The 13,466-nt window shown below is 57.5% G+C and overlaps 1 protein-coding gene across 1 annotated transcript in view; it reads right to left on the reverse strand.

Annotated features, from left to right (window-relative positions):
* Nucleotides 1-3,746: 3,746 nt before the first annotated feature.
* ZC3H4 (zinc finger CCCH-type containing 4) overlaps nt 3,747-13,466 on the reverse strand; it is a 42,462-nt gene continuing 32,742 nt past the window's right edge. Inside the window, exons 12-15 of the mRNA XM_069457450.1 lie at nt 12,530-12,894; nt 11,946-12,289; nt 8,767-9,018; nt 3,747-7,541 (exon numbers count right to left, since the gene is read on the reverse strand). Of these exons, the coding sequence (XP_069313551.1) occupies nt 6,025-7,541; nt 8,767-9,018; nt 11,946-12,289; nt 12,530-12,894 (2,478 nt within the window). The 3' untranslated portion in view covers nt 3,747-6,024. The remainder of the gene's footprint in view (nt 7,542-8,766; nt 9,019-11,945; nt 12,290-12,529; nt 12,895-13,466) is intronic.

Raw genomic sequence — 13,466 nt, forward strand, 5'->3', positions numbered from 1 at the left:
CATGCCTGTAGTCCCAGCTACTCGGGAGGCTGAGACAGGAGGATCGCTTGAGCTCAGGAGTTTGAGGTTGCTGTGAGCTAGGCTGACGCCACGGCACTCACTCTAGCCCGGGCAACAGAGTGAGACTCTGTCTCAAAAAAAAAAAAAAAAAAAAAGTTAAACCGTTTGGCCATAAAAAGGAAAGAAGCTGTGATACATGCTACAGTGGGAGATGAACCTTTTTTTTGAGACAGAGTCTCACCCTGTTGCCCGGGCTAGAGTGCCGTGGCATCAGCCTAGCTCACAACAACCTCAAACTCCTCGGCTCAAGCGATCCTCCTGCCTCAGCCTCCTGAGTAGCTGGGACTACAGGCATGTGCCACCATGCCAGGCTAATTTTTTCTGTATATATTTTTAGTTGTCCATATAATTTCTGTCTACTTTTAGTAGAGACAGGGTCTCGCTCTTGCTGAGGCTGGTCTCGAACTCCTGACCTCAAGTGATCCTCCTGCCTCGGCCTCCCAGAGTTCTAGGATTACAGGAGTGAGCCACTGCACCAGGCCTAATTTTTATACTTTTAACATCTTTATTGAGGAACTCTAATATGCTGCTGGTGGAAATGTAAAATGGTACAACCAATTTGGAAAACAGTTTGGCAGTTTCTTATAAAACTAAACAGACACCTGCCCTGTGGCTAGCAATCTCACTCCTACGTATGTACCCATAAATTAAAATCCGTATTCAAACAGAGACCTACATGCAAATGGTTTTTGGGTTTTTGTTGTTGTTTTGAGACACAGTCTCCCTCTGTTGCCCGGGCTAGAGTGCAGTGGCATCACCGTAGCTCACAGCAACCTCAAACTCCTGGGCTCAAGCAATCCTCCTGTCTCAGCCTCACAAAGTGCTGGGATTACAGGTATGATCACTAGGTCAGGCCAAACATGCAAATGTTTATAGCAGCTTTATTCATAATAGCTCCAAACTGGAAATGGCCCAGTCTGGAGCTATTACGAGTAGCAGGTGCGTGGGTGCCCAGCTGTGCATCCACCCCATGTAACACTACCCAGCAATGGAAGGAATGAACTACTGATACATGCACCAACCTGGATGCCAAAGCAACGGAAGAAGGAAACATACCAGAAGAGCGCTTGCCCCTGGGAGGGTGAGAGAAGGGATCGAGCAGGAAGGCGCAGGAGGGAAATTTCCGTTCTCCATATCGACAGGGGTTTGAGCTGCACAGATGTATGCACTTCTCAAACTCAGCCAGTCAGTGTACACATAAGATTTGTGCATTTCACGATATGGAAATTTCACCTAAAAAAAAAGGAACCGAACTGTGAATAAATATTGAACGTTGCTTAATGCTACACATACTGAAGGAGCTGGGGGGTATGTTCTGATGTCTGGAACCTACTGTGAAATGCATCAACAGGCGCGATGGAGGAGTGGAGGGAGGGAAGGGCACATGGCTAACTGCATGATACGGCAGATACAGTACGACGTTAACACCTGTGGAACCCGAGCAGCGGATCAGGCAGGCGCGCGAGGACCTGGACCGTTGCTCCCCGTGTCCAGGTGACCTTTGGCAGTGAAAGGCTCTCCACACGGCTCCTGGCCTCACTCTCCAGCTGATGCCTCCCTCAGCCTCTGTATTTTCCGCCAGCCGTGATGCTTCTCGGGGCTCCACCTGCTTCCTGAGTGACATCATCACCCCTGCAGTTTTAATGACCAACTCCATGGAGGGGCCTCCCGCAGCCTCCAGCCCAGAGCTCCGGGTGCACGGCTGCACTCGGCCCTTCCCAGAACAACCCCCACCCCATGCGCCCATCTCAGCAAGGGAGCTGGCCCCTGCCGGCCGCCTCAGACACCCTCTCTGTCCCCCGCCACACCTAACCCAGTTACCGAGTCCTATCTCCTCACGCCCTGAGTCTCTAGGCCATCTGCTCGCAGCCCCCACCACTGCCTGGGCTTCAGTCACCTGTCATCCACCAGGCTCCCTGGCTCCTCATCTCCTATTTATTACCTGGGCAGAAGGAAGGTTCTAGACTCCAAGTGTGATGACCTTCAAGCTCCCCAGATCTCTAATGCAGCCTCTGAGGCTCTCCAGGCTGTGCCAACCTCCCCAAGTCCAGGTGATGTCTTCCTTCCCCCCATGGTCCTCACCCAGCCAGCCAGTCACCTTGACTGTACCCCAGTGCTGGCCAGAGCCATGCAAGCCCCAGCACTGCAATGAAACGATGGCGGTGCCCCCACCTCAGCTCAGCCCCGGGACAGTGGATCTTTGATTAAGTCTGATCGTGAGATTTCTATTCCCCTCTTGCCAGTGTTGGAGGCAGGGAAGGGCCCACAATCTAATCCTGGCCAATGGGAGCTGAAGAAACGTCTGCTGAAGGGATTCTGGGAAGTGTTTCCTTGCTGGTAAGAAGATACAGGAGGAGAACCAGGCCCTTCCTGCTTCTGCGCCTGGTGAGGGAAGGTCAAGGTGGAAGATGCTCTCACCATCTTGCAGTCATGAGGCCTGCTGCCGCGGCCAGGACGGGTGCAACGCAAAGATGGCCGGAGCCTGGGCGACTCTACCCAACTCTACCAGCCCAGCAACTGCCCCATGACATTGTTCCATGAGACGATGGATTCCTGCCTGTTTGAGCCAGTTGAGTTGGAGTTTTGTGTTACAGGTAAAATCATCCTTACACAATACAGGTGCGTTGGAAGAAATTCAAAGACAGAACTCTAAATTTTTGACATAAACCTAGAATCTGTCTGCTTAGACCAGCAACCAGTGGCTGGCCAACGAGAACCCTTCTCTAAGGAATATGTGGGGATGCCAGTTCATAGGCAAAATGGCCCTGCAAAGCTCCGTGTCCTAATCCTCGTGAATTCCCTAATCTCGTGAAATATGTCATTTACATGGCAAAGGGAACTTTGGAGACACAACTAGCCAGGATTACCCAGGTGGCCCAACCTAATCACACAGATCCTCAGACGTGAAGCTTTCCCAGTCGTGGCCACAGAGAGGAGTGACACTGCTGGCTTTGAAGATGGAAGAGGCCGTGAGCCAAGGAATGCTGGTGGCCTCTGGAAGCTGAAGACACACGGGAAGGGATGCTCCCTGTTCCACGAAGAAACGCAGTCTCGGCAACAGCTTGATTAAGACCCATGTCACAGTTCTGAGCCCCAGAACCATTATTAAGAAATTTGTGTTGTTTTAAGCCATTGAGTTTGCTAATGTGTACAGCAGCCATGGAAAACGAACACAGGCCACTCAGTTAGACAGAGGCCAAAATCCACCCAGGGGAGACGTGCCCACCTGCACGACCCGCCAGACACCGCTCCCTCAGGGAGACCCGATGAGCCCCTCCCATCCATGGAAGCCGGCCGGGTGTCCCATTTGTGTTCACCACTGGCCTTTCTTTGTGAGCTCCTCAGGGGCCTGTACGGGTGACCCCTGGACCCCAAGTGCTGAGACTGGCCCAAGTGGCAGCTCAGGAACCTCGGGGTGCAGTTGCTGGCAGATGATCTGCAATCACTGAGGAAAGCGCACGCCGTCTGGAGTCACAAACTGCCCCACCGTGTCCTCTCGCCAATCACTGAGAGAACAAGTCCCGGCCTCACCTGGCTGTCCCCACCCTCCTCCTTGTTAATTCCCAGGCAAGGGACAATTTGGGCCACCGGGAGAGACCAGACTCACAGGCTTTTTAAAATAACTGCATCCTTTAATGGCAGTAATACAATTATTGGATTAAGAGACCACAGGAGAAAAGGCAGGTGACATTTCTGGAAGACAGGTATGGAGTACAAAAAGGGGGGTGGAATAGAGTCATGCGACGATCATTGTAAAAATACAGTACGTTATATACATATTTGCACCATCAACTCTCAACTCTCAAATAGTATTTACACTTTTGTTACAATCCTGGTTAGAGAACAATTTTTCTTTAAAAGCTCGGCCTGATGGCAAATGAAAATTTCGGGTGAATTCATAGTCCCATGAGGTTCTTAGGCTGAATATTCCAAGAGGAGGGTTCCAGCTTCTATTTCATCCACAGATTTCGGTTTTAAAAAATATTTAATTTTTCCTTTACAAAAGAAAGTTCTCAAAAGGAGAAAAAAAAAAAACCCCAAACACTGCCACACTCTGTATTCTTACTTATTGTACAAACACCAAGGGCCGCAGCCTCTGCTGCAAGGCCAACACTGGTGGCTGCAGACAAATCTCACTAATGATTGCTTAAAAAACAAAACAAAATAAAAAAGACAAAAAGACAAACCAACCCACCTGATCACGGCACGGAGCCCGGGCTGTCTGGCCCTGCGGGGCCCTGCCTCACCTGCCCTGCCTCTGGGCCCCAAACTCATGAGTTTTTCATTTCATTCTCTTTTTGGGGTGGGGGTGGGGATGGTATAGGAGCCTTGTTCACCTCCCTCGGAAAGGAGGTGGGAGGGGGAGTCCTTTAGCTGGTGACCAGGTGTTCTCGTTGTCAGCAAGGAAGAGACCCAGGCCTTCAGCCAGCGGCAGGACCAGGAGAGGCGGGCAGGAGATGGACACACAAGTAAACACACTTCTTGGGGCCAGTCTCCCTCGGCCTCGTCCACGGGCTGAGCCTCCTCTGGGCTCTGTGGATGAGGCTGGACCTCAGCCGGGGTGGGAGAGCTGGGGATGGGGGTGGGGAGAAGCCGCTGCAGACGTCTCCCCTGTCTCGGCTTAGCCGGATGAGGGGAGGACACAGTCCTCGGTCCCTCCTTTCCCCAACGGGGTCCTGGTCCCTCTCCTGGAAAGGGCCAAGCGCGCCCCTCTCCTGCCCTGGCCACAGGCGCCCACCCTCCCCTCAGGCTCCCTTTCTGGAAGTGTCCACAAACCCAACACCGCGACACGCCTCTGAAGCCCTGCACCTGTCGGCTGGGGAGAGGAAAGCAAACACACCAGTACCTCGTGCCCTACATAGAACGCAGCTTAACGAGGCGCAGAGAAGCGGGGAGAGAAGAAACACTTGGCTACAGAGCCGCGCCAGGGCTCCCTGCACTGGGGCCTGGCGAGTGGCCACACCTCGGATCCTTGAGCTGTCTGCAGAGGCCGGGGCCGGCAGTGCGGGCACACTGGGTGCTGTGGCTTCTGAGGACCAGGGCAGACCCCGGCAGGGGGGAGGAGGACGTAGCCCCGACAGGGCAGGCCGGGTAATACTGACAGAAAGCGCGTGCTCCGGGGGGCTGCCTCCTGGACGCAGCTCTTCCGGGGCCACCGCCTCGCACTGGCCCCTGCTGCCTCCAGGTCCATCTCGCCCCGGAGTCTGCCACAGGATGGAGGGTGTTGGTTTCGGGACGAACTCTGATGGAGAGTGGCAGAGAGGGCCGCCTGTGCCAATCCAGACAGACCAGAGCAGGCGAGGGCTGGGAGCTCCCGGGACGCCGCCAAGGGCTCTTCTTTCTTTGATTCGTTTTCACTTTCAGCATCTCCTGAAATGGGCTGTCACAGCCTGTGCTCAAGAGACGGGGACGGTGCACGCTAGGGTTCTAGAAATAAATGCCTGGGCCTGCTTCCACTCGGGCCCTGCTGTGGCCGAGATCCCACGTCTCTCTGTGCCCAGTGGCACAGGGCAAGTGACGTCCAGTGCCTTCTCAGACGCCTGCTGTTCCCTTTGTCCTGGGGGGAGGGGCCAAGCGGTGCCCAGAAAACCCACGGAGCCCCCGGCCTCAGGGGGGCCCGGCCAGGCAGGGCCCACTGGGGCTGCAGCCCGAGCGCTCGCAACTGTTCGCGGGCACGAGCTGGTTTTCTCGGTGGGAGTCTGGGTGCCCACAGCACTGACCAGAACTGAAGATGGTCATATACAATTTATAAGTCTCAAAGAAAGTACTACTCAAAAAAAAAAAAAAAAGAAAGGAAAGAAAGGAAAAGAAAAAAGAAAGAGAGAAAAAGGAAAAGGGGAAAAAAGAAAAAAAGAAAGAACACCCAGAGCCCCCCCGCCACCCCCAGGTTCCCAACTCCGGCTGCTGCCCTTAAACACCACCCTGGGCGGGGAGGGTGGCGGGAGTGCTGCCTCTGGCTTAACACTACTGGCAAAAGGGGGAGGCAGTGGGGTCAAAGCCTTTAAAAACATCTTTCAGGGACCCTGCGTCCTGCTCGCCCTCGCGGGCTGGGCTGTTGCCAGCAAATGGGCTTCCCGTGCCCGTCTTGGGCGCCTGCTTTACGGTCCCAAAGAGAGTGGGCACAGGCAAATTGTGCACCCCGGGCTGGGGTGGGGCGCCCTCCGGCGGTGGGGTGGCCGTGGTGGCGGCGGAGGCTGCGGCAGCCTTGGGCCGGGGCCGGTTGTAACTGTTGTACCTGTCTGTGGCGGTGGCGGCGCCCCCGTCGGCACTGGCCTTAGCAGTCTCCGGCTGTTCCAGGGCGGACTTGCGGACGAAAGGCGGCTCCTTGGCCTTGGAGGCTGAGCTCTTGCCATTGCCCTCGGGGCACTTGGGCTGGGCGCCCGCGTCGGCAGCCGGCTCTGCGGCTTTGCCACCCGTGTTGGGAGTCCTCGGGTCGTACAGGCTGATGCCGCTCAGTACACTGCTCTGCCCGCTCCCGCTGCCCTGGCCCAGCCCACCAGCTGCCAGCACGCGAGGGTCGTAGGGAGCCGTGGCTGGCGGGGACGACTCCCCACTGGGGCTGTCGGCTGGAGACGGCGTTTCCGTGGGGCCGGGCTTCGTGGCCCGGGAGGCGGCCGAAGAGTCTGCTGGTTTCTGCAGCCGAGGGTCGGTGGGGGGTTTCCGCACCCGGGGGTCACTGGGCTTGTCACTTGAGCTGGGGGCCGTGGTGGGGCCTGTGGCATTGACAGTCTTGAGGATGCGAGAGAGGAGTTCAAAGTCAGGGAGGTTGGAGCCGGACGTACTGGGGTCTGTGGAAGTACCCGGGCGCTGCCGGGCGTTGGGGGGCCCCGCGGTGGTGGAACGGTGCAGCCTGGGGTCCAGGGCAGGCATGGACTGTAGGGCGGCGGGCACTGGGGGTGCCGCATCCTGTTTGGGGATGGGCAGGGGGATCAGGTCCTCGGGGTTCCAGAGCACGGTGCGGGCAAAGCTTGGCTTGCTCAGGGTCACATCCTTCTTGATGTGGCTGAACTGCTGCAGCTGTGATCTCGGGTCCCGCAGCGGGTGCCCAGGGAGGGGGTCCAGGGGAATGTTCACGGCCTTCTCCCGCAGGGCCCGCTCTCCCTCCTCCTCTTCCGCGGGGGATGGCCCAGACCCCTTGCAGCTGCCAGGGCCTACGGGGCTGGAATGGAGGCTGCCTTCAGGCTTGGCAGTGGGCAGGGCGCGAGCCAGCCGAGGGTCCGAGGGCCCCGAGTCCCCTGGGCCCGGCCCGCCAGAAGCCTCAGCGTGGCGGGAGAGTCTGGGGTCCCGGCTGAGGCGAGGGTCAGCCAGCCGGCCTCCTGTGGGGTGTCCCTTCTGGAGGCGGGGGTCCCCCAGCCCACTGCTCAGCTCCCCGACTGAAGCCTGGGGTCGGCTAGATGTCTGCTGCCTCAGGGTCTTAAGGATGGAGGTGACACTGCTCCCACCCTCGTCCTCGTCACTGGAGTACCAGTTTCCGGTGTCACCTGAGAAAGAACAGAGCAACAGGGAGGGGGTGAGTGGCCACCACATTCACCATCCGCCTCCTTTGACCCCAAAGCAGCCCACTGGGTGACAGGCTCCTCTGCTCTTACCTCTGCGAGCCTCAGAGCCTCCCCTCCCGGGACCCCTCCCTGCAGCGGGCTGCCGAGGAGAGCAGGGCTCCGCAGGCCAGGGGCTGGTGTAGGGCTGATGTTTACGGAGCTTTCCTGCTGTGCCGGCACTGTGCTAAGTGGTTTGTCTTATTAAATAACTCACAACCACCCAGGAAGTAGTGTTACTATCATGGCCATTTGACAGAAGAGAAAACAGAGGCACAGTGCCCTCACACTGCGGGCAGGGCCAGGACCACACGAGAACTCCTGGGCCCCAGGCTCTGCTGCCCACCCCTCCTCTCCGGCTGGTTCAGCCCCCAACATGGCAAATCCAGCTCGGGCACCTCTTTCTGGAGGTCTTGGCAGCAGCCACTGCTGATTCAGCTCTCACTGGGCTTGGAGCTCACAGACATTTGCCTCTAGGCCACTCACAATGTCCCCCGTCCCAGGGAAGGGCAGATGCTGATGAACTGCATCACCAGCTGATAAGAAGCGAAGCCAGGGGAAGACTCAGAACCTGGCCTGAGCACAACCTTCCAGGCAGGGGAGATGTGAACCACCAGCCCAGGGGCCCCTCCTGCTGTCCCCACTGGCTCCTGGGCTCCTGTCAGGGCCACCTGTGGCCTCTGGCTTCAGGATCTAGACACCACCTGTCCATTTTACCCTGGGGAGGATGCCACCAGCTTGAGCACTCGGCGCTGAGACCTGGTGGCTGTCTGTGACTACAGTTATTACTGGTTTATTTCAACGACCAGCTCTTGTCTGCTGGCCTCCGAGAGCGTGGTCTAGGGATGGGGGCTGTGAGGTCTCCCTAAAGCCTCCTCAGGAAGGGCGCGGGCAGTCAATCCTGTCCGCCGCTATCTCCTGCAGGGCCCAGCCCGCCGTCCTTCTCCATGGGACCAGGTTCTCTCCCAAACCCCAAGACACAGAGGGCAGCCCTGACTTCCAGTTTCCTCAGGAATATGCAGCAGCCCCAGCCTGGCTTCCCTGTCCTGGACGGGGGTCCTCCCTGGCCACAGGCTCTTTCCCAACAGGAAACCCGACCTAGGCATTCCCCACCTCTCCCCTGCACAGCGGCCCGGGGGGCCTGCACCCCTGCCCCTGGGAGGACACATGCCTTCCTCATTCTCCCGGTCCTGCTTGCTGCTCTCAGCCAGCCTCCTCGCTCTCTCCTCCTCCTCCTGCTGCTTCTGCTGGATCCTCAGGTACAGGGCCCTCTGGGCCGAGGGCAGGAAGTCGGGGACACCGGCGCCCGGCTTCGGCCGGCCTGGGGGCCCTCCCTCAGGGAAGCTGTCGGGCTCCAGAGGGTGCTCGGGGAAGAGGTGCTCCCCAGGCTCCCCCGGCAGCTCTTCGTAGTGCCCGTAGTCCTCTGTGGCAGGGAAGAACCGAGGGTTCGTGTCGAGAAGGGCCTCCAGGTGCCAACTGCAACCCCCCTTCCCTTCGCTGCAAAACCCAACCCCTGATGGCGATGGTGAGACCTACGGCCATCCGCCTGCCCTCCCCAGGCCTGCGGCTGCGGCCAGCACGACCGAGGGAACGGTGCAGCTCGCCAGGGACTCCCGCCTATGACGCCACCGTGAAGAATGAGGGTCACAGAGAGGGTTTCATGACAGGGCAAATGCTCATGAGGTGGAAACAGGATGGAACACTATGTATTTTGTAAAACTCTCAGAAAAGGCCTTGAAAAGACAGACAGAAAACAGTCCCTCTGGAAAGGAGACTCTGGAGAGATGGGCTGGTGCTCTTTCACTTTCTACTCCACATCCTTCTGGTGCAATTATTTGCTATGAGCATGAGTTTCGTGGTTTCTTTGTCATAATCAATAAAGAAAAACAGCGTTCCTCACGGTGAGCCCACAGTGTGAACTCCACCATGCCAAACAACAAAAGCCAGGCAAAGAAAAGAACGGAATACACCAAAACGCTGTTCTGGCGGCGCGTCACCGCGTCACCGCAGAGGCCGGTGGGTGGAGCCCTCTCCTCCTGCGCAGGGTCCTGAACCCCGCAAGTGTCTCTAAGCGGCTGCTGCATCAGGGGGCACCTCGGGAAGCAGGGGCGGAGGGGCTGCCTCCACTCCCGCAAGGCGGCACCGGCACCAGCCACCTCACCCCAGACCCAACCAGCACCGGAGCCAAGAGCTGCGACAGCAGCACAGCTCCTGTAGGGGACGCAGCAGGCACGGTGACGAGGGCAGACTTAGCATCAACCCCTGCACGCACTGTGTGGTGTGAATGACACGCGTGTGGGACACAGCAAGTCACCAAGACGGGGCATGTCTAGAGTCGGGGCTGCCCCACAGCAATGCTCTGCAAAGATGGAAACGCTCTAGGTCTGCACGGGCCACATGGCCACCACTACTTCCTGGGACTGTGGAGCGTCTGAAATGTGGTGAGTGTGACCAAGAAAGGGAATCTGTCATTTAATTTACATTAAGCTTATAGAATTAAAAATCATTAATTTTGTAAACGTTTCACATGCAAAAAATATATAAAGCAAAAAGCAAAAAGTCGCCTTCTGCTAGCACCTGAACTCCATCGTGGGAACCTGATGGGCCAGCCTACACTGCGCCACACCCCTGTTCAGACCTGGGACACCCAGCGACCAATACAGTCAAGGTTCCCCTTCACAGAAGGAACAGTCTGTGAATATACTAAAAACCACTAAGTAGGACAGGTGCAGTGGCTCACACCTGCAATCCCAGCACTTCCGGGGGCTGAAATGGGAAGATTGCTTGAGGCCAGGAGTTCAAGACCAACCTGGCCAACACAGCAAGATCTCATCTCTACAAAAAATAAAAGAAAACACCACTAACTGCAAACTTTTAAAGGGTAGATTTTATGGCATGGGAACTAAAATAGAAGACACCTACTGTTAACAGCCTGACTGACTCTGCTTCCCCCGCACCTGCCCCCACAGAGCTTTCTCCATACACATGTGTTAAAAGCAAGGGCCGTGGGAACCCCAGCCCCCTCTCTCAGAAGCCTGCTTTGCTCACTCAAGACTTCGGACGCGTCTTTCTAAAGCCCCGGCTCTCCCCCAAACACCTGCTCTCACAGCTCCACACATCACCTAGATGCCCACAATCTTCATGTTCCTGAATCTCCAGCCTGGGCGTCTCCCCGACGCCCCTCCAACCGCCCCCTGAAAAGGGGCATCTCACACTTAACGTGGCTGAAGCGAAGTGCTGCCACCCTCCCCGACCAGGCTCTCCGTAGGCCGTGCTGCATCAGGAACAGTGCGAGCACCCCCGAGGCCCCCTGCAGCCCACCAACCCATCCTCGATGCTGCTCCTGCCTGCCTTGCAGAACACAGGCAGGGGGCATGTTGGCCCCATTGGGGCCACGTCTAAACCTCGAAGCCTTGCCCTGCTACTCCCAGCCACCTCGGGACTGCCACCCTGCTCACCTCTGCCCAGGTCAACTCCATGGCAGCCCCCAAAGCATCCCCATTCTACCCTGGCCCCAGTATCTGTGGCCCCTGTACACCCCAACATTCTTCATAGCCACGAGGCCACCCCTTGCCGACCAACAGCCCCGTGCGCTGGGACCCCTTCCCTCGTCCTGCGTAGACCTGGGGCACACGGCTGCCCACCCCCCCAATCCCATCTCCAGTTTCACTTCTCAGAGAGGCTTTTGTGACCGTCCCTACAGAGGCACTGAGCCTGCCCCACCACGATCCCCTCCTCACAAGTTTGCCACCTGCCTCCCTCCGCTGCAATGCAGCTGACACAAGGGGTGTGGCGGCCTCGAGCACTGACCCCAGGCAGCAGAGCACATCCCCTCTGCGGCGGGCACGAGGCACTGCTGCAGGGGGCGTCTAGGCCCCTGCCATCCAGGACGGTACCGATACACAAGGAAAAGAAGGAAAATGGCCAGTCACATGGACACAACATGCACAGTCACAGGGTCGACACTGGCAGCTCCAAGCCGAGAACGTCTGGAAGGAGGTGACTTTGGCCAGGACACTTGACTTACTCCTGACGGCCTATCAGCCTCTTAGCCTCACACCACTCCACACTCGTCCCTCTAACTTCCCACGCTCCTGACTCCAGCCATGTGAACATTTTTAAAGATTAAATAAATTTTATATTGACAATCAACATAATATTCTCTTCTGCCTCAACAGGATAATGAATCCATGTCACTGAAAACATTCAACCATTAAATGGGACAGAGATGGGAGTTGAATTCATGCTTTTGAAGAGATTCGGACCAAGGAAGAAAACTCACATCTCCCCAACTCTACCCCATCGTGCAAAGCCCCCCGCCCCAGCAGCCACGCCCGGAGCCCCACATACCTGCTTCCCCCAGGAGTCCCGGCTCCATCTCCATGCCCTCCTGCTGCTGGTAGAAGTTTTCATAGAAGTTCTGGGCTGGTGGGATGGGGGGCATCATTCCGGAGTGTGGGGAGTCTCCAGGACCATAGGGCATCATTGGGGGGCCACCAGGTCCCATGGGCGGGCCAGGGTTCATGCCAGGGCCCATCTGCATGTCGGGGTGCATGTCCGGGTGCATGTCCGGATGCATGTCGGGGTGCATGTCTGGATGCATGTCGGGGTGCATCGGGCCACCCATTGGCCCTGGGGGTCCCATGTTGGGCCCAGGACCCATTGGCCCTGGGGGTCCACCGGGTCCAGGGAACCTAGAAGAGGAAGAAATGGTGTCTGTGAGAGAAGCTGTGGGAACAGGGCAGTGGCTACCCCCAAGGAGCCGCGGAGGGCACCACAGACGAACAAGCACCAAGTGGAAGGCTGCAAGCCCAAGGTCATGGGCTGCAGAGCAGGACTCCAACAGCTTCAGAGAGGCAGACGCTGCCCCAGCCAGGCTCGCGCTGACAGGTGGACAGCCCCCACCGGCCTGACCTGGGGCCTAGGACACTCACCTCACACCCAGCTTCTCAGCCAGCTGCCCTGTGGGCCGTACCACAATCTCAAACAAGGAGGGGATCTTCTTGTTGTACATGTCCTGCTGCTGTTGCAGCTGCTGCGGAGACAGTGGCTCGTGCACCGGCATGGACATCTGCGGGGGCCCAGGGGGTGGAGGTGGGGGTGGAGGTGGGGGTGGGGGGCCACCCTGCATAGGCCTGCCGTTTGGAGAGGTCGGGGCCTGGGGACCAGGGGGCCGAGGAGGGGTGGGCAGGAGCCCCACGCCTGGGGGTGGTTTGGGCAGAGGGTTGATGCCCTGCTTCTTCAGCTCCTCGACCTCCTTCTCGTCCTCAGCGCCCGCTTCTGCATCATCAGCCAACATCTGTGGGTGAGAAAGAGAAGAAAAGTGGGTGATTGTCTAAAGCGTGGCCAGGAAGCAGGATGGAATGGGCCTCTCTGGTGTTGACAGCTGAAGTTTATGAGGAAAAATCTAATACACGAGGACCCTGAGGCTCCCACAGCAAAGGCCAAAGACCAAGATTCCTCTTTGCGATGAAACTCATCACCAGACACCACTCTGCTCCCTCTCTGGGACCTGCTGGCGGGGGCAGCCAGTCCTGTTCCCTGGCTCAGAGTATACCACTTTAACCATTCTAAAGCAACAATTCAGTGGCACTGAACTCATTCACAATGTTGCACAACCACCACCTCTATCCAGTTCATTTTCATTACCTCCAAAGGAGACCCTGCACACACTAAGCAGCCGCTCCCCACCCCGGCCCCCGGCCCCGGCAAGCCCTGATCTGCTTTCTGTCTCCCTGATCTGTCTCTCCCGGACAGCTCACATGAACTGCACAGGACGAGGCCTCTGTGACCGGCTGCTTTCACTTAGCAAGGTTCACCGACGTGACAGCACCTCTCAGTACTGCGTTCCCTTTTATGACTGAATGACAC

This window comes from Eulemur rufifrons, chromosome 24, assembly GCF_041146395.1.
Source record: "Eulemur rufifrons isolate Redbay chromosome 24, OSU_ERuf_1, whole genome shotgun sequence".
Classification (NCBI taxonomy): Eukaryota; Metazoa; Chordata; class Mammalia; order Primates; family Lemuridae; genus Eulemur; species Eulemur rufifrons.